This window comes from Populus euphratica, unplaced genomic scaffold (assembly GCF_000495115.2).
Source record: "Populus euphratica unplaced genomic scaffold, PopEup_1.0 scaffold370.1, whole genome shotgun sequence".
In the NCBI taxonomy this organism is placed as follows: Eukaryota; Viridiplantae; Streptophyta; class Magnoliopsida; order Malpighiales; family Salicaceae; genus Populus; species Populus euphratica.
In genome coordinates this window covers 207,887-229,098 of record NW_011500261.1, presented here as the reverse complement: position 1 = coordinate 229,098, position 21,212 = coordinate 207,887, and the positions used below count along the sequence as shown (strand labels likewise).

Genomic DNA, 21,212 nt, shown 5'->3' with positions numbered 1-21,212 from the left:
CAAGAGTTATAAAAGTTCTCCTTACTCTGCCATCATAGTAACAACAATTTTGCACATGCTTTATGAAATAGAAAACACAGTTTTTTTTTTTAGCTACTACCCTCTCCCCCCAACTAAAATGAGACATTGTCCTCAATGTTTAAAGGTAGAAAGATAGAGTATAGAAGATATCACCTGAAATAACAAACACTGACAAACCTAAAACACACAGAAACAAATATAAAAAACAACAAAACACAATAATAAAACCAAAAGACACAAAGATTCACAAATGAAGGCTCAAATCCAATCTAAGCTTTTTACGGCTTTTCTTAATTGACCAATTTATGCGACTCATGGAAGGATCAATTACAGGAATGAAAGATTGTAGTTGGTCAATCAATTGTTCAACAGGGATTATGATTTGTCGTGTAGAAGATGTTAGAAATTCCTGTTCCACAGCATGATCAAGAAAAGACAACAATTTATCATAATAACCATTAACATTTAACAAACCTATGGGTTTATGGTGAATGTGCAGTTAAGCCCAAGAGGAAATATGAAAGATCTCTTCCAATGTGCCTAGACCACCTAGTAAAGCAATGAAGGCATCAGCATGGTTAAACATTGCATTCATTCGAGCTGACATTGTGGAAACCTGAAGTTCCTCTCCAATTGTTTTTCCAATGATGTCCCCTTATGCTTAAGTTTCGGGGACAACCCCCAAAACTTGACTACCTCCTAAAATTGCAGTTATTGACACACCTCCCATTAACCCAAGACTGCCTCCCCCATACACTAAATGAATCTTTCTCTTAACTAGCACTTGACCAAGATGATTTGCTGATTCTAAAAACTCCTTTTCTTTCCCAGGACTAGATCCACCAAAAACACAAATATTTCTTATATGATGACCTGAGAAACTTGCCATTTCTACACACTTCTGTATTTGTTGAATGTATGGGTTGAGTAGAAATGAAAGGAAGGAAGAGAGGATTTTATAGATGAGAAATTAGAAAGGCAATCATACCACCTATATGTAGGCCAGCTAGAGTCTCTCTCACACACACTCTCTCTTTATTTATTTATTAATTTACTTTTGAAAAAGCATGTGTATGTACAGGTAGTTGTGATTGTGGCTCACATCTTCCCTTGGTTTTACGTCCAAGAATGGCTTAAACACCCTCTATGGGTCGGAGATAGGCTTCCCATCCAGTTTTCTTAAAAACTGGCAAACAGGGTCTTTTTTAGTCAAATTCCCAAGACTAAGTCGATCATGTTCTTTATGAAATAGTGGCCATAAATCATGAATTGCACGATGCACATCTCCACTAAGATGCGTCTTAAGAGTCAATAGAAGATTATCTAAAGATTCCTTACTCAGGCCATCCTTAATGAATTGTATTTTATCTTCACGGTTTGTAGATACCATTCCTAAAGAACGACATTGTGTATTACAAGTCCTTCTAGCACATCGATGACAAACTTTCAGTCGTTTTGCACGACGTTTCTTGCAAAAGTGCTTTTACCTATTCCAAGCATGTGTGAAATGAAGGAGTTAGAGGACTCACCTAATAATCAGACCTTTGCTTCAATCAACCAGTGAATATCTTCAGGAATTCCATGATTCATTAACAATCTTAATCTTGCACATCTATCATGGTAAATTTTTGTAATCGCATTTTGAGGCAGAGCGGGAAAATACGTTTCAATTTTTCAAGATTAGTGTCCATTTTCAAATGAGAATTGGAAGAGAGATTCAAAGAATTGCACAAATATATACACAAATATCAGTTATTGTGGGAAACTGAAAGAACCGACTTAAGTCACAGAGTACCGTTGTCCGCCATTTGACCTGGGTGAGAGAAACTAGCAAAAATCACTCAAAAAGAAACACAAAAACAATGTGAGAAAATAAAATAATCAACCTTTATCTACAAGATCATTCCAACCAGTTGATTCATTTTCACTAGGAAAATTATCAAAGTAAGCTTTCAAACGATGTCCATTTTCCTTAAAATCATTGTCATTCATTGAATTCTCAATATCACAGACCCCATAAGGATTGCTCCATCTTGGTCTTAGCTCTCTAGGGAATGCATAGAGTTGAGAATTATAAAACAAAACTTTTTGACCAGTGTCAACTTTTTGATAATTTTCACAAGTTTTGCAGAATGCATGCATGTCCTTGAACATGTGGGCCAATAAAATCCATTTTGAAAGATTTTTGTAGCTGTCTTTTTTGACGAGAAATAACTTCCACATGCTTCAGAATGACAACGTTTAATGACACTACTTACCTCATTGTCGAGAATGAATCTTTGAAATATTTGATCAGGACAATATTTGAATAAGTTAGGATCATCACAATAAAAATTCTTCACTTCGTTCAAAAACTTTTCTTTGTCTTGAGTACTCCAATCAGCTGGCAAATCTCCTAAAGCAAGAAAATTGATAGTTTTATCATACCAAGGTATTAGACTAAGAGAAAGTAAGGATTCGTTAGGAAAGTAATCATCGATTGGTGTGATGTCAGATGTCGAATCTGTTGTCACTGTTGACAAAAGATTCACATCAACATTTTCAGTGCTTGTTTCATCCGTGATTTCTTCCTTAAAATAAATCATTTGCAAATCTTCAGATTCATCTAACTCATTTTTACTTAAAGTAGATTCAAGTTGATCATAAACTAATTCGTCAATATGATCTACTTCTTATAAATCATTATCATCTCCAGGTTGCTTGCAAATGTTAAAAATATTCATCTCCAATGTCATGTTTCCAAATGGTAGCTTCATCAGTCCATTCCTACAATTAATCAATGCATTAGAAGTTGCAAGAAATGGGCATCCTAAAATAACAAGAAATGAATTACATGCTTCAACAGGTTCTGTGTCCAAGACAATAAAATCCATAGGATAAATGAATTTATCAACTTGTACTAACACATCTTCAATTATTCCTCTAGGCACTTTTACAGATCTATCGGCAAGTAAAAGAGATATAGAAGTTGGTTTTAACTCACCTAGATTGAGACTATGAAAAACTGAATATGGAAGTAAATTCACACTAGCACCAAGATCAAGTAAGGCTCTTTCAATTTTATGTTCTCCAATAAAGCAAGCCAGGGTCTTTATATTTCAAAGCATTATTGTTCTGAAGAATGATACTTACTTGTTCAGCTAAAAAGGCTTTTTTTTTCACATTCAGTTTCCTCTTCACAGTGCATAGATCTTTCAAAAATTTAGCATAGGAAGGAACCTGTTTAATAGCATCCAGCAAAGGTATATTGATTCTTACCTGTTTGAAAGTTTCAAAAATTTCAGAGTTGTGATTGACTTTCCTTTGTTTGGTCATAGCTTGAGGAAATGGAAGTACTGGCGGAGAATCAGTCTTTTCTTTGCAATTTTCAGATCCAACCCCTTCCTTACCCTTAGAGATTGACTCATCATCTTTCTCATAAGGTTCAAGAGAGGGTTTTTCAATAACCTTACCATTGTGAAGAGTAGTGACTGATTTGACTTGATCTATATGTTGGCTTCCGGAACTACTTGCATTTGCATTGTATTGCCCCTTGGGATTTTGTTGTGGTTGAGATGGAAACTTACCTTTCTCTTGGAAACTGAGAGCAGATGTTAATTTTGCAAGAGTATCTTTAAAATCTGTCATGTTTTGAGCAAGTTGAGTATTGATTGTCTCTTGCTTTTCAATGAATGCATGCAATGTTTCCTCAAGATTTCTTCTAAAAGGTGGAGCATAAGGAGGTGCATATCCATGAGAATTTTGGAAATTGTGGTGTGCTTAAAACGGTGGTTGTGAAGTTTGTGCATTGTTGTTCTCACTCTTCCAACTGAAATTTGGATGATTTCTCCAACCAGGGTTGTATGTTTGTAAGTATGGGTTGTGGTTGGGCCTTTGGAAACTGTTTAAAGCATGGGCTTGTTCATGGAGACATTCCTTAAAAGAAGGCAAGGTTGGACAATTATTGGTTGAGTGTTCCTTTGTTTCACATATATGATACACAATGTTTTCAACAGATTTTAATTGACCACTTTTTTTCATTTCTAGTGCCTCGACTTTTCTAGCTAAAAATGCAAACTTGGCTTGGAGGTCATGATCTTCCCTAAGGTTGTACATACCTCCACTAGATGTATGAGGTTGAGTTTTACTCGGTGCCTCATAAGTACCCGCGGTGTCCCAATTTTGGGCATTTTTAGCTAACAAGTCTAAGTACTCCATTGCTTCATCAGGGTCTTTATCTTCAAAAGTTCCATTGCATATCAATTCAACCATTTACCTATTTCTAGGTGTTAACCCTTCATAAAAATGTGAAACCAATCTCTATGTTTCAAAACCATGATGAGGGCAAGTATTAAGCAAGTCTCGATACCTATCCCAACATTGGTAAAATGTTTCTCCTGGTTTTTGAGTGAAAGTGGTGATTTGTTTTTTGAAAGAGCTTGTTTTGTGAGATGGGAAAAACTTCTTTAAAAACTGTTGTTGCATTTCATCCTAAGCATGAATAGATCCTGGTCTCAAATTTTGTAGCCATGTTTTAGCTTTACCTTTTAATGAAAAAGGAAAAAGCTTTAATCTGATGGTGTTTATGCTATAATTTAAATTATTATATGTGTTGTAGACCTCCTCAAATTCCCTTAAATGCAAGTATGGATTTTCCAAATCTAAGCCATGAAAAGAAGGTAAAAGTTGAATAATGTCTGGCTTAAAATTAAAATGAGATGCATCGGGAGGAAAAACTATGCATGATGGTGCACTTGTTCTTGTGGGATTCATGTGGTCTCTAAGTGTTGTAGCACGATTATTCTCATTATGAAGTGATTGATTATCTTCTTCGGCCATATTTTCTGAAAATGATGAGGGTACCCTACAAACTCTACCACTTAATGTGCATGACCACACTCTCATGCACGTGTAGGAAAAGAAAAAAAAAAAAAAGAAACCAAAAGAAGAAGAAACAAGAGAAAAGAAACAAAGTTATATACAAGAAAAGTGAAAAGAGAAAATAAAATAACTACTATAATTTATACAAAAACTTACCTCCCCGGCAACGGCGCCAAAAACTTGACACGACTAAAAGATTGATGTCTTCTCCCAAGTGCAGAAGTGTCGGAGTAATAAATAACCCGGCAAGACCAGGGTCGAACCATAGGGAGGTTAATTGTAGAAATTATAAATAACAATAATACAACAACAATAATAATAACAACAACAACAATAATAATAGTAATAACAACAATAACAATAACAATAACAATAACAATAACAATAATAACAATAATAATAATAATAATAGTAATACTAATAATAGTATTAGTAATAATAATAATAATAATAATAAAGAAAAAGAAGGAGAAGAAGAAGAAGAAGAAGATGAGAACTTTGAGATGGAATATTAATATAACGATTAAACAATGATAATAACAAATGTCAATGTTAGAAGATCCGCTAATGGTATGTGAAACAAGTATAGTATAAACTTTTATTATTCAATTGGAAACCACACACAAAGGAGGTTCCAATCAGATTATAAATTGTTAACATGATTACATTAGTCATCTTATTCGATTAATGCTAATACTTGTAAATCTCATCAAGCATTCATGATTATAACTTATGTTAACAACAAATCAAGTTCCTTTCATAGCTCAGGTGTCGGTTATACCATACATTATGGGCTATGAAAGTGCCAAGCATTTGTTGTACCAAGTGTTATACAACATAAATCAAGATTAGTCATTTAACAAGCAAAGTATTAAAGAGTGAACAAGATAACAAATAGAAAATATGTTAGTATCAAACATTAAAGTCCATATTAAGTTTAATATGGGCTTGAGGACCATAGGTTTCAACTAAAAGAGTGATTTCAATATTATTAGGATTGTTTTATCAAGTATTATGTATTTTCTAATCCAACAAGGAAATCACGAATTAGTTGAGAAAAGACAGTCTAATCTATCAAGAAAATTTAATTGAAAGGAAAACCCTAATCTATCTTAGACACTAAAAGTGATGACAAAATAGGATTATTAGGACAAGACAAATTCCTAGTCTATTCTTTGAAGAGTAGTGGTAGCACCATATGATAAAATCTTAGAATATTTATTTTATTATTTTCATGTTATTTGGTTAGTTTTTGGGTTATTTTAGACCTAGTTTAAAAAATGGTTCAAGTGAACCCATTATGTTATTTTAGGGGTTTATTTCTAGGATTATAAATATTATTTTGTAAGATATAATTTTTATATTATAGATTTTTCTTGATTGGTTCTTGATTGAACTAACACTCTTGAAAGAATTGATCAATCTTTGTTGTGATTTTATACCTTTTCTTCTCATTTCTAGGTGAGAACATTATATAAAGTTGGTTATTGTAGTCTTGGTGCCTTAGAATAAAACATTCATTATATGAAGCTCAATTATCAATCTTAAGCCTGAATTAGAAAGATCCTGGGTTCGTGAATTCAATTAAGTTCCATTAGGGCTTGCATCAGTTTGTATATAGCAAGGTCTAATCTTAGGTTATATCCCTTTTTATTTGGTTGATTAGTGTCCTAAACCCTAGTAATTCGTGTCTTTATTTTTGTTGATTACTTGCCATAAAGTTTTGGCTTCTTGATAAAAAAAAAACTGTAGTTCTTGTGTCTTGATAATTATGTGTTCTTAATTTTTTTAATTACTTCATCTTATTGATATCTTTAAAAAAAAAAAAAATAACAACTCCATTAAATTTGTTTGAGTTTGTTCAAAGTCTATAAAAAATTACACTACCATTAAATTTATTTTAGTTAGCAGAAAGTCTATTAAAAAAATAATAGTTTCAAAATTCCTAGGGTTGACCAGTTATACATTATTAAATTTTGATCTTGAATCTTTATTCATTCTTGATTGTGTTTCTTTAATAAATAAGGTTGATTAGTTATTTTCTTTAGTTTTTTTATTGATAATTCTTGCTAGTGTTAGTTGTTTCTTGATTTTTATTTGTATCTTCTAATGGTATTATTCATAATCTTCTTTTCATAATTATATTATATGCTCATTGTGAAATGTGGTTGATTAATGTTAGCTTCATTAAAAACTAAAGCTAAGAAGAATTTGTGTGGAGAAAGCCATAGTGAACATATTAGAGTAAAAAACCTATAAATTTATGTGAAATACAAAAGGGTCAGATATTATTTTTATTTCATCTAAGGGTTTCTTGCAGGTTATAAAAAATATTTGTTAAAAGTGTTGCTTAAAAGAAGGGTGAAAATCCTGAAAAATCTGACAAGTTAAGCTTTGAATTGAGAGAAACATAAATATGGCTTTTGGGAAAATTTTGAGTAAATTGGAGACTAAGGTTGATATTGGGTTGAGAAGCCCTAGTAAAAAAGGAAATTAGGTGAAGAAGGCATAAAGAAAGTTGTATCACCTTCTAATGAAAGTATAGTTGAAAAATCCAAGAAAGAGGCTGAGGATGATGAGCTTTTCCAAAGTGGTAGGTTTTATGCACATATAGATAGTCTTTATTAGGATCAGCCAAGGAAAGGAAGTAATTGGCCAAGAGTGAAATTTGATCATAGGGGTAGTTATGATGACTATAGTGATATAAATAAGAATTTGAATAACATTAAGATGAATATTCCAGACTTTCAGGTAAAAGTAGATCTAAAAGTTCACTTAGAATTGGAGAGAAAGGTGGACAAGATTTTTTATATCAATAGGTATTATAAAAAGAAGATTAAATTAGTTGTTATGGAGTTTACTAATTATGCCATGTTTTGATGAGACAGATAAGTGAAGGATATAAGAAGGAATGGAGAAAGACATGTGAGTATATAACATGAGTTAAAAGTAATTATGAAGAAGAGCTATGTTCCCAAGTAATACTATAAGGAATTATTTAATAAATTATAGACTATGTCGCAAAGTGTTCAGGAGTATCAAAAGGATTTATAAGTTGTTATTATTAGAGCTAATGTAGATGAAGAGAAGGAAGTTAGAATGTATAGGTTCTTAAATGAGTTGACTAAAGGCGTAACTAAGGTGTGTAATTACAAACTTATATGGTCAAGATGAGTTGGTGCATTTGGTTATAAAAAGTGAAGAAACAGATGAAAAGGAAGAATAGTGCACACCCAGGTGACTTTGTGGTTTCTTTTTTAGGTAGAAAAATAAATTATATAAGGTTAATATGTCATCGAAGTAGTTGGCTAGATAGAAAGTTATTGAACCTTCATCCAAAAAAAGCCAGTTTTGGCCAATGATGGCAAGGCCAAAACCAAAGCCCAACCTTAAACATGATATTAGATGTTTTAAGTATCAAGTTTAGGATACCACGCATCAAAATATTCAAATAATTGGTTGAATATGCTAATAAGAAGTCTGATTGTGATGACATGCCACCACTAGATGATGTTAGTAACTTAAAGTTTGCTTAAGAAGCTTTGGTAGTTAAAATGTCATTAAGTATTTAGGTTAAAGAAGATGATGTTGAGCAATAAATCAAGAACATCTTCCATACTAGATAGTGATAATTATACCAATATTGCTAGTATGATCATGGTTAAGAAGTTGAATTTGAATACTATTAAGTATGAAAGACCTTATCAGCTTTAATGGTTGAATGATAATAATGTAGTTAAGATGAATAGACACATGTTAATTCCTTTTTCATTAGATAGGTATAAAGATGAAGTGTTATGCGATGTTATTCCTATGCATGCTACTCACATGTTGTTAGGAAGACTTTGGCAATTTGATAGAAAAGCTAAGTATGATGGATTTAAGAACATGTATTATATGGAAAATGATAAAAGAACTGATACATTTGCACCATTGACACATGTATTAGATTAGTTAAATTTGAAGCAGGAAGAAGCTTCTGAAAACATACAAACAGAAAATCATAGTGAAATTGTGAGAAATAGTGAAAATAAGGTGAGCCATCAGTTAGAAAACTAAAGGGGCAAAGTTTTGGCCATTAGAAAAAGGGAAGAGATTTTCATTCAAAATGAGAGAAAAGATGTAGACGTTGAGTGTAAAAAGAAAATGAGTGGAAACGAAAAAAAAAAGATGAGAAAAGAAGAGAGTGTGAAGAAAATTAGGAAACATCTTAATTTCTTTATAAAATATGATGATATTAAACATGCTTTCTTTTCTAAAATGCCTATGATTTTACCTGTGTATAAGGAGACATACTTAATCTCTGATGACTTGAAATCTTGTGTTTCTAGTGTTGTTAAATCTCTTTTATAGGAATTTAATAATATATTTCCAAATGAGATCCCAAGTGGATTGTCATTAATTATAGGAATTGAGCATCAAATTGATTTTGTTCTACCTTATAGGAGTAATCTACAAGAGATTAAGGAACTCTAAAGACAAATGAAGGAGTTGATGTCTAAGGGGTAAATTAGAGAAAGTATAAGCCCATTTATAGTTTTAGTACCAAAGAAGGATATTACTTGGCATATGTGTGTTGATCGCCAAGAATTCAACCATATCATTGTAAAGTATTGATATCTCATCCCTAGATAAGATGATATATTGGATGAATTGCATGGTTATATCTTATTTTCAAAAATTGTTTTGAAAAGTAGTTATTAATAAATTAGGATGAGAGAAGGTGATGGATGAAAAACTGCTTTTAAAACTAAATATGATTTAAATGAGTGGTTATTCATGCCTTTTAGACTTATTAACATACCTAGTATTTTTATGAGATCAATGAATCATATTTTGTGTGCTTTCATCAATAAGTTTGTTGTAGTATATTTTAATGATATCTTGTTCTATAGTAAGGGATTAGATGATCATATAGGACATCTGAGATGGGTTCTTAATGTATTTAGAAAGGAGTCTTTGTAGGCTAATATAAATAAATGTGATTTTTGCATGGATAAAATTTTGTTTTTTAGATATATTATTAGTGTAAAGGGCATGGAAATGGACAAAGCTAAGATTAAAGCTATATAAAAATGGCATCCACCTAAATCAGTCACAACAATGAGAAGTTTTCATGGTTTAGGTAGTTTTTATCGCAAGTTTATTAAAGACTTCAGTACAGTAGTCGTACCATTAACTCAAATAATTAAGAAATTAGTAGGATTTAAATGGGGTGATTAACAAAAGAATGCTTGAACTTACTGAAAGCAAAATTTTTGGCACCTTCATTATCTGTCCCTAATTTTAATAAAGCTTTTGAGATTGAATGTGATGCTTCAAAATATATATTAGAGCTATTTTGACACATGAAAAAGAACCCATTTGTTATTTTAATGAGAAACTTAATGGTATAACTCTTAATTATCTAACTTATGACGAATAGTTATATGTATTAGTGAGGACTTTGGAAACTTGATAACATTATCTTTGGCTAAAAGAGTTTGTGATCCATATTGATCATTAGTCTTTGAAGCACTTGAAAAGCCAAGGTAAGTTAGATCAACACTATACCAAGTGGATTGAATTCATTAACACATTTTCATATGTGATTAAGTACAAGTAAGGTAAACATAATGTGGTTGTTGATGCTTTATCATTAAGATATATTCTTAAAACTCTAAATACTAAATTATTGGGATTTAAGTATATAAAAGAATTATATTATCATGATGTTGATTTTTGCACCACATACAAAGCCTGTGAAGTTTCAACAAAAAAGAAGTTTTTTAGGCATAATGGATTTTTTTTTTAAGAAAAATAAAATATGTGTTCGTAATTGTTTGATGTGTGGATTGCTTGTAAGGGAAGCTCATGAAGAGGGGATTAATAAGGCACCTTGAGATTGCTAAAACTTTAGATGTATTGCATGAATATTTTTATTGGCCTAATATGAAAAGATATGTATAAAGAATATGTGATAAATGCATGATATGTAAGCAAGCTAAGTTTAGGATTATGTGTCATGGTTTGTATACACCTTTACCTGTACTTAAAGAATCTTGGGTTGATATTTCTATGGATTTTGTTTCAAGGTTGCCTAGGTCAAAGAAATGTAGGGATTTGATTTTTGTAGTTGTTAATAAGTTTTCTAAGATAACTCATTTTATATCTTGTAATAAAACTAATGATGTAACATATATAACGGATCTTCTCTTTAAAAAAATTGTTCAACTACATGGTGTTCCTAGAAGTAGGGATCAAAACATTTAAATTTTAAGTTACTTTTAGAAGGTATTGTACGGAAAAATAGATACTAATTTGTTGTTTTATACTACTTGTCATTTATAGACTGATGAACAAACTGAAGTAGTGAATAAGACTTAAACTTAAATGTTAAGATCTATTATCCAAAAGAATTTGAAAAATTAGGAAGAGTGTCCATCATTTGTTGAATTTGCATATAATTGGAGTATGCATTCCACTATTAGTTTTTCATAATTTGAGATTGTTTATGGTTTTAATCCTTTGACACCATTAGATTTGATTTCTTTACTTGTTGATGAAAGGGTTTGTGTTAATGATAATAGAAAAGCACATGTGGTGAAAGATTTGTATGCTATGACAGCACATATAAAAGAAGAATGAGAATATGCATATAAAGCCAATAAACAAAGAGAATTGGTGAGATTTGAACTAGGAAATTGAGTTTAGGAGCATATGAAAAAAAAAAAGGTTTCCTAAGAAAAAGAGATCTAAGTAGATGAAAAAAAAAAAGATCATCATTTTAAGGTCATTGATAATGCTTATAAAGTAGATCTTCCAAGTTAGTATGAAGTTACCGCTACTTTTAATATATTTGATCTCTTTTTGTTTGATGTTGGTGATGATTTGAAGTTGAATTTTTTTTAAGAGAGAGAGAATGACTCAATCTAACCCATGCTAAAGGATTCATTAATAGTTTTAGTAGGCCTAAATAATTAGGGCTATGACAAAGAAGTTCAAGGAAGCTTTTAATGAGTTTTGGCAAGACATCTGGGTCAAGGTGGAATGCAAAAAAGCAATAACCTAAGAAGAACAAGCCTTAATAAATTTGATTCATGTTCAATATGGGTGTAAGAATCTCAAATTATAAACTCAAAATATATGATATATATTCGTAGTTACCATATATATATATATATAACTACTATATATATGTTCCTTAAAATTTCAGCAGAGTTTCCTTTGTATTCTTTAAATACCAAGTTATTAACTCAATCATTTTTCAACTTTTAACATCAATTATAATATTCGTCCCATCATTTGAAATTAAAAAACTCAAGCATATTTTAATATCTCAATTCTATTTTCTATAAAACAATGTAATAAAACTAATAAATTCTTAACATGCATGGTCTCTTTTTTTTGAAGTATTTGTGCTCAAATATATATACAACCAATCATAATTTAATTTAATAATAATAATAATATAAAGTACATCATATACAAGATAATAAGTTCAACATTACAATTTTGGATATGGAAGTATATTATAACAAAATATTAGTTCTTCCAATTATATTAATCACATAAAATATATGATATATATTCATAGTTACCAATTTTAGATATGGAAGTATATTCTTAGTTACAAAAAAAGCAACAACCCAAGAAAAATAAGCCTTAATAAAAACATAGATAAGTTTGGTTTTATAGCCTCTCGAACCTAAACAATTAAGTCCAAATAAGTATTTTGACACCTAATACCCTGAAGTCAACTGTCTTGGAAGCTATTAGCCCAATGCTTGTTACATGGGTTGAGGAGAAAAGTTTAAGTGAATCGAACATTGCACTATCTAAGTAGTAGTATCTGCAACCCAAGTTACTAAGCTCGTAAGGGTGTCTCAACACCTACTGCTGTAAGACCAACTAGTTTGGGAGTCATTAGCTGAAAGCTTATTACATAGGTTAAAGATGCATTGTGTTTTTAAGTTATATTAAAAAAAACAAGGAAAAAAAAGAGAAGAAAGGGATAATAATCCCAACTCAAGGAAATTAACTTTAAACACTAGAACAAAAGTTTTGTTTTCTTCCAAGTAAAACCTCATAACTATGTATTGATATATTGAACATAAAAGAAAGGTTTATTAATATCTTGTTTAAGAGGTATTAAGCATATATATAAATTTAATGAGAGTTTGTTTATCTGGATAGATTAATGGAAGTTGAATGATGAAGCCTTACTTTGTAGAATTTGCAAATAATTTTTCTATTTTAACACTTTGATTACCAGGGACAATTAATAAGCTGGTTAGGGGTGTAATTAATACTTAAAAGTGTATTTTTATCAAGGTTTTATATCATCATTTTACACTTGAAGTATGAATAACTCCTTAACTAAAGTATATTTTATAATAACAAGTTTGATACCATAAGATACCTTTAATTTATAGTAAATATTCATCCTAAATGCAGGTCTATCACATAATAAAAGGATTGATTGATGAGTCGAAGTATTGAAATTAAACGGATAAAAAAAGGGCCAAACTTAGAAAAAAGATGTTGGTGTAGTCCAAAAAAAAATACTATTCGGTAATTGGATCATATATAAAGCTGTAGATCTCAGATTTAGGTCTGCTTTATATGGATGGAAAACTAAGAAATAGGTCTAAAATTTTCATGCGTAAGTCAAACTTAATTCTACTATTTGGAAGTCCAAATCTTAGCAACAACGTAAAAGGCCGAATCTGTCTTGTAACCCAGACATTGTTCAGTGTTCAGTCCATATCTCAAGTTCTAGAAGTCCAAATAGCTTTTTTGTTTCTGGAAAGAGAAGATAATTTTCTAAAACTTTCATGTGGAAGTTTGGTTCAAATTCTGATATTATCAATGATGTTTTATTCAGATAAGAAGATGAGGATTGTCACCAAGTTAAGATGTGGCCACCCACTTAACACTTAGTCATCAAATGAATAGTTCTAAATTTTAGTCAATAAAAGGAGGCATTTGTCATGCACTTAGGTATCTTAGTTTCCAGATCAAGATCATGCTCTTGCTTTCTCTTTTTGTATCTTTGTAATGTTTAAGTTTTGCTTTTATTAATATCTTATTTATACCTTTCATTTCCTTTCCTTTACTTAGTTAACTTTTATCTTTTTTATATTCTTATCTTGTTTATTTATGTTTCTCTCTTTTATTATGTTTAGCTAAGTTTATTATATCATGGTGAAAAGATTACACTAATGGTGTAAGAATAAGTATAGTGTAAACTTAATATTTTGTTGTTAAATGGTTAATCTAGATTTATATTGTATAACACTTGGTACAACAAATACTCGGTACTTTTATAGCCCAACCGTATAAAGTAACCAATATTTGTGCTATGAAAAAAACTTGATTTGTTGTTAATATAAGTTATAATTATGAATGTCTGATAACATTTACAAGTATTAGCATTATTCAAATAAGATAACTAATGTAATTATGTTAACAACTTATAATCCAATTGGAACCTCCTTTGTGTGTGGTTTTCAATTGAGTAATAAAAAGATTTTATACTATACTTGTTTGAAATACCATTAGTAGATCCTCTAACCTTGACATTTGTTTTTATCATTATTTAATCCTCACATTGATCTTCCATCTCAAAGTTCTCATCAACTTCTTTATTATTATTATTATTATTATTATTATTATTATTATTATTATTATTCTACTTGTTGTTGTTGTTTATAATTTATATAATTAACCTCTATGTGGTTCGACCCTGGTCTTACCAGGTTATTTATTACTTTGACACTCCTGCGCTTAGAAGAAGACATCAATTTTTTGATCGTATCAACTGCCCATTCACCAGGACATTATTTTCAGTAACTAAGAAATAATTTTCAAGGCTTGCCCATTCACTAGGGCATTATTTCCAGCAACTGCCCATTCACTAGGACATTATTTCTAGCAACCAAGAAATAATTTTCAAGGCTTGCCTATTCATTAGGGCATTATTCTTATTCACCAAGACATTATTTCCAGTAACCAGGAAATAATTTTTCAAGGTTTGCCCATTCACTAGGACATTATTTCCAGTAACCAGCATTAGAATTTACAATCTATCCTTCTACAATAAAAAACAATATAAACTAATTAATTACTCTAATGTGTCGAACACCTACCTGGTGTCTGTGCGCGTGGAGAGGTTCCTTGTTGCTAATTAGGTCCTACAACCTCCTTTGTACCAATAAAAATTTTCTTGTCATTGTTCATTCATTTGAACCAAGAAAATTATAATACTCATTACATATTCTTTGATTAAATCCAACACCTTTAATTAAGTTTGATTGACTTTTAATTAAAGAAGGACAAAACCTCCTTTTTTGAAACATTTACTTATTTTTTTACAAAAGTTTCTATTCAATTTAACTAATCAACATCAATTGTCTTCAATTTGGTAAGATTCCTCAATGATATTATCTAAACTCTATTCTCTAATTTTTCTTCTCCATTTAGCCAAAAAAATCCTCAATAATATCTTTTAAACTCCATTCTTTATTTTTTTTTCTTCTCCATTTAGCCAAAAACAACCTAGGGATGGAAGTGAAGATTTTTCTTTTCTCTTGGAAAAATTCCTACTCCATTCATATAATAACACTTATAAACCTTTATATTTCCATATTTTCCAAAAAATTGTATTAAACCTCAAATCCCGTAAATTATTTCTCTTTTGGCGGAAAAATAATTTTTGTTTCTTTTATTTAAAATTAAACACTTACCTAATCATAATTCATGCTTTCTAACATGGTTCAAATATAATTTGCATTATTCTTATAAATTATAACATAAATCCACAAAAACTTCACATAATCATAATTTTGCATAATCCTTCATCAAACATAAAATTAAAGGAATTAATCATTTGAAGCATGTTATTTACCTCACTTTGATAAGGATTTAAGGAAAAAATACAAGAAAAATCAAGTTTTCTTCTTCTCCATCTTCAAACCCTAGCTTGAAATCCTTCCTCCAATGCATTCACCATCTTAAAATCAACTCCCTCTTAATATTTAATTAAGTTAATCACTCTAATTACTTACTTTAATTAGTGAAATCAATGAGAATTTAAGTAGAAAAATCACACAATTCTTCCCCCTCTCCTTGTTTAAAGCTTATGGCTAAAAGAGAAAAAAATGAGCATTTATATTCTAACTTTTACCTATTTACACTTTGACCCTCATTTCTCCTCATTTCTATTCTTGTCACTCAACTCTTCTTTTACTTAATTCTCACCATAATATCTTATATTTTATTCTATTGTATCCAATTATAATACTTGAAATCCTTTTATTTAATCTATTTGGTACTTTATTTATTTTACTCAGATTATAATTTAACAGTTTTTCATATTCTCCTCCCCTAAAAAGAAATTTTGTCCTCAAAATTGAACCTCGTAACCTAAATCTAGAAATAAGTTTTTATCTCATTTGAGATTCTCTTTTCCAAGTCACCTCTTCGATTTGGGAATTCCTCCACAATATCTTGATAATTGGAATCTTCTTATTTCTCAATTCCTTCACATTGTAATCTAAGACTTTCACTGGCTTTATTTCCAATGTTAAATTCTCATCAATTTCCAGAGGAATTTGAGGCAAGACTTGAGATGTATCCACTTCAGCCTTTCTTAATAGAGAGACATGAAACACATCATGGATTTTGGCTAGATATAGAGGTAAAGCCAATCTATAAGCTACAGGCTCAATCCTTTTGGTGACCTCAAAAGACCCAACATACCTCGGCGCCAATTTTCCTTTCATGCCGAATCTTAATACTTGTTTCCATGGGGTGACTTTTAAAAATACTTTGTCACCAATTTCAAACTCTAGGAGTCTTCTCCTATTATTCGCATAACTCTTTTGCCTTTCCTGAGCTGCTTTCATTCTATTGCTTATGATCTTTATCTTTTTAGAGGTAATCTGTACCAGTTCTAGTCCAATTAGTTGTCTATCCCCTACTTCTTCCCAGCATACTAGCGTCCGACATCTTCTACCGTATAAGGCTTCATAGGAAGCCATTCTTATTATAGCATGATAGCTGTTCTTGTAAGTGAATTCTACTAATAGTAGATGATCTTTCTAATTTCCTCCAAACTTCAATATACAGGCTCTTAGTAAATCCTTTAATATTTAAATAGTCCTCTCAGATTGACTATCAATTTGAGGATGAAAAGTTGTGCTTAAATTCAACTTCGTTCCGAGAGCCTGTTGAACATTTGGCTATAATCGAGAGGTCTTAGATCTTGATTTGAAACTATTGAAAATGGCACACCATGTAACCTTATAACTTCATCCACATATAATTTTTCCAATTTCTCCATTGACTTTGTCATTTTTATTGCAAAAAGAGTGCAAATTTAGTAAATCAGTCCACAATGACCTAAATAACATCTCTTCCTCTTTTTCCTCTCAATAATCGAGATACAAAGTCCATCATGATATTTTCCCACTTCCACACAAGTATCAATAATGGTTGTAAAAACCCAGCTGGTTATGGTGTTCCACCTTTACCTGTTGGCAAATCCCACACTTTGCCATATATTCAGCCACTTCTTTCTTCATATTCGATCACCAATAAAAATCTTTTAAATCTCCATACATTTTAGCACTTCTAGGGTGTGTTGCAAATCTAGACTCGTGGGCCTTCTGTAAAACTTCGCTTTCTAGGGGTTGATCATCTGGTAAGTACATTCATTTTCCAAGGACTACCATTCTATCTTTCTAAATTTAAAGTGACATCTTGATTCTTGACTTCACCTTTTCTCTTATCTTACAAACTCCTAGATCTTCTTGTTAAGCTTCTAGTACCTTGTCCTAGAGTGTTGACCTTACTCTTAATTAGGCCACTAATGGCTCATCTAGTCCCACCTCTACTTGAGTATTAATTTTTCTTAATTCTAGCAATTCTTTTTCATCCCAATCGTCCCACTGAGCATCCACTGTCTTGACCTTGCGACTAAGAGCATCTGTGACTATATTTGCTCTCCCTAAATGATAATCAATTACACAATCATAATCCTTTATCAATTCCACCCAACATCTTTGTCGCATATTCAATTCCTTCTACATCATTATATACCTCAAACTCTTATGATTCATGAATATCTAAACCCAAGACCCATATAAATAGTGCCTCTGTACTCTTAAGGAAAACACCATAGCGGCTAATTCTAAATCATGCACCGGGTAATTGATTTCGTGAGCCTTTAACTGTCTTAATGCACATGCAATTACTTTACCATGTTGCATTAATACACACCCTGGTCCCTTCTTTGATGCATCACTATAGACCATTAATCCGTCAATTTCTAATCAAAGTGTTAACATCGGTGCAGTAGTGAGTCTTTTTTCAGTTTTTGGAAGATTTCTTCGCATTCTTGAGTCCACTCCCACTTTATCTCTTTTCGAGTCAACCGAGTCATGGGAATAGCTATGGTAGAAAATCTCTTGACAAGTCTTCAATGGTACTCTGCTAATCCAAGAAAACTATGAATTTCAGTGATACTGGTAGGTCTGTCCCATTTCAATACTGCTTCAACTTTTCTAAGATCTATCGATATTCCTTTAGTCAATATAATGTGTCCTAGAAAAATCACTTTCTTCAGCCAGAATTCACATTTGCTAAGTTTGGCATATAGTCGAAGCTCCTTTAGGGTCATTAATACTTGCCTCGAATGTTGTTCATGCTCCAAATATGACTTTAAATAAACTAAAACTTCACCTATGAATACCATTACAAACTTTTCTAAGTATGGTCGAAAGACCTTGTTCATCAAATCCATGAACATAGTCGGTGTATTTGTTAGCCTAAACAACATTACTAGAACTTGTAATGTCCATACCGAGTTCTAAATGAGGTTTTTGCTACATATAGTTTCTTAATCCTTAATTGATAGTATCCTGACCTCAGATCTATTTTCAAAAACACTTTTGCCCCCTTTAACTGATCAAACAAATTATCTATCAACGGGGGTGTATATTTATTCTTTATTATTACTCTGTTCAACTACCTATAATCTATACAAAGCCGAAGGATCCTATTTTTTTTCTTCACAAATAACATAGGAGCCCTCCAAAGTGAATTACTTAGACGAATAAACCCTTTATTTAGTAATTCCTGTAGTTGGATCTTTAGTTCGGCCAACTCGGTTGGCGCCATCTTATATAGTGATTGGGTTATCAGAGACGTACCAGGTAGTATCAATAGTGGCCTCCATTTCTCTCTCCAGGGGGACTCCCAACAGTTCATCCAGAAATAAATCAGGAAATTTCCTTATATTGGAACATTTGACACTTGAATATCTCCTATTTTGGTCTTTAAGACATAAGCAAGGTAAGCCTCATATCCTTTTTTTTTAATCATTTTCCTAGCAGCCATAGCTAAGATAATACAGTTTGAGATGACATTTCTCTCCCCCGTAAACACTATCTTTTTACCATTGGGCCCTTAAAGAGTTACTGTTTTTGTGAAACAATCCATTTGAGCTTTATTCATACTTAGCCAGTCCATTCCCAAGATGATATCAAAATCATGTAATTCTAGTGGTAATAAATCTACTTTTAACTCACAACCACCTATATTAATTTGGATCCCCTTATATATATGATCATCATTCACAGTTTCACTTAATGAAGTGCTTATAATAAACCCATTTTCTATTCTACAAGGATTTCTCCATAATCCCTCCACAAGTTTATTTGCAATAAATGAGTGTGTGGCACTCGAATCAAACAATACATGAACAGATAGAGAATTTAATTGCAATGTGCCTGCCACAACATCAAAAGTGGCCCTAGTCTCTTACTCGGTTATGTAGCATACTTTACCTTGGGTTCGACCCCTCCGTATTTTGTCACCTTTGGCATGAGTTCGGCTTCTACTACCGCTAGCCCTTGACAAATCCTATCTGGCTACTCTATTCACGGTAGCGAATTGCTGCTAACTTTGAGCTTACTGCTGATTTTGGGTGATTTCAGTTCTACAGGGACAATCTCTTTGGAAGTGCCCTTGACCGCAATCTCTCCACATGTGCTCCCCTTGGCATATATAACACCACCCTGGTGTTGTAGAACAGTCCCCTGGATACCTTTGCCCACATTAAACACATAAGGGATAAGTGATTGTTCTCTGCTCTGACACTCCTCTAGAAAAATTACCCTTAAGGTTTGGTTATCATCTTGTCAACCCCATCTTAGTAGTCTGAACTGTTGTAACTGATGTACCTCCTACCTTTTTAAACTAGCTGTGTTGTCTTTTCTTTTTTTTTAAGAAAGGGGGTCTCTTATAGTTGTACTCTATATCCTTTCGTTTACCAAGACCATGTTGGCTTTGTTGGCCCTCTTTTAAGCAAGCTTCTAAGGCCCCTATTGCTTCAACAAGATCTCTAGTGGTCTCGAACTTAAATGCAATCAACCCTTGTCTCAACTCTTGCTACAATTTATCCCTTAACCTTTCCACCCTATGTTGCTCACCAGGGACATAATGCGAGGCAAATGTGGAAAAGTCATGAAACCTCCTCTTATAATCAAGTACTGACATGTCTCCTTACCTTAAGGCCAGAAACTCTTGTTCTTTAATTTTTTTTATGATAGGAGGAGTAAAACTGATGTTCAAAATACATTTTAAACTCAGCCTAAGTCCAGGATCCTGCGGGTCTCCTCAATCACTATATCCCACCAGGACCATGCCCTATCAGAAAGTAAATGAGTGGCATAGTTCATTCGCAAGCCCTCTATTACTTGCATTTGACCGATAGTATCCTCAATTGTGAGAAGCCATCTTCATGCTATCTCGGCATCTGGTTCACCTAAAAAGGGTTGGCATCCAAGCTCTCTCATGCTTTTTACAATTCGCACTAATATGACCACATTAATAGCTTATGTCGTAGTTGCTGGAGCTGCTTGTACTACTGGAGCTATTGGGATTGTTAGGGCCAAGGCACCAAACATTGCCTCAACCACTGCTTTCACTATATGAGCTATAAACAAAGGGTCGACATGTAGTGTAGCAACCGTTGCATGTGCTGGAGTCGTAGCTGGAGCTATAACTAGAGGCAAGACTTCCTGTCTCTGCTGGTTTTGAGTTGTAACCCCTCAGTCTGTCTCAAGTCAGTGTCACGAATGAGTCCAGTCGACTCTCCAGTCTTGTTTGGTGAGGCTCTAGGGGTATATGTGAGGCAGTATCCTCCAATCAATCCTCTCCTTATCTCTCATTAAAGCCTTTTTTTAATCATTGTACCCTTCTTTATGCGAATCATCCTGATATGAGTCAAAAATTTATTAAACCACCCCTGTTTTTTCCACTCCTGGAACCCAAGCCAGGGCTCT

The 21,212-nt window shown here is 32.1% G+C and overlaps 1 protein-coding gene across 1 annotated transcript; it reads right to left on the bottom strand.

Annotated features, from left to right (window-relative positions):
- Positions 1–16,340: 16,340 nt before the first annotated feature.
- LOC105112847 (uncharacterized) lies at positions 16,341–16,904 on the bottom strand (the record flags this gene model as incomplete). The annotated part of the gene is made up of 1 exon (XM_011008718.1): positions 16,341–16,904. A coding segment is annotated over exon 1 (564 nt), but the record flags the coding sequence as incomplete, so codon positions are not given.
- Between the last annotated feature and the right edge of the window lie 4,308 nt (positions 16,905–21,212).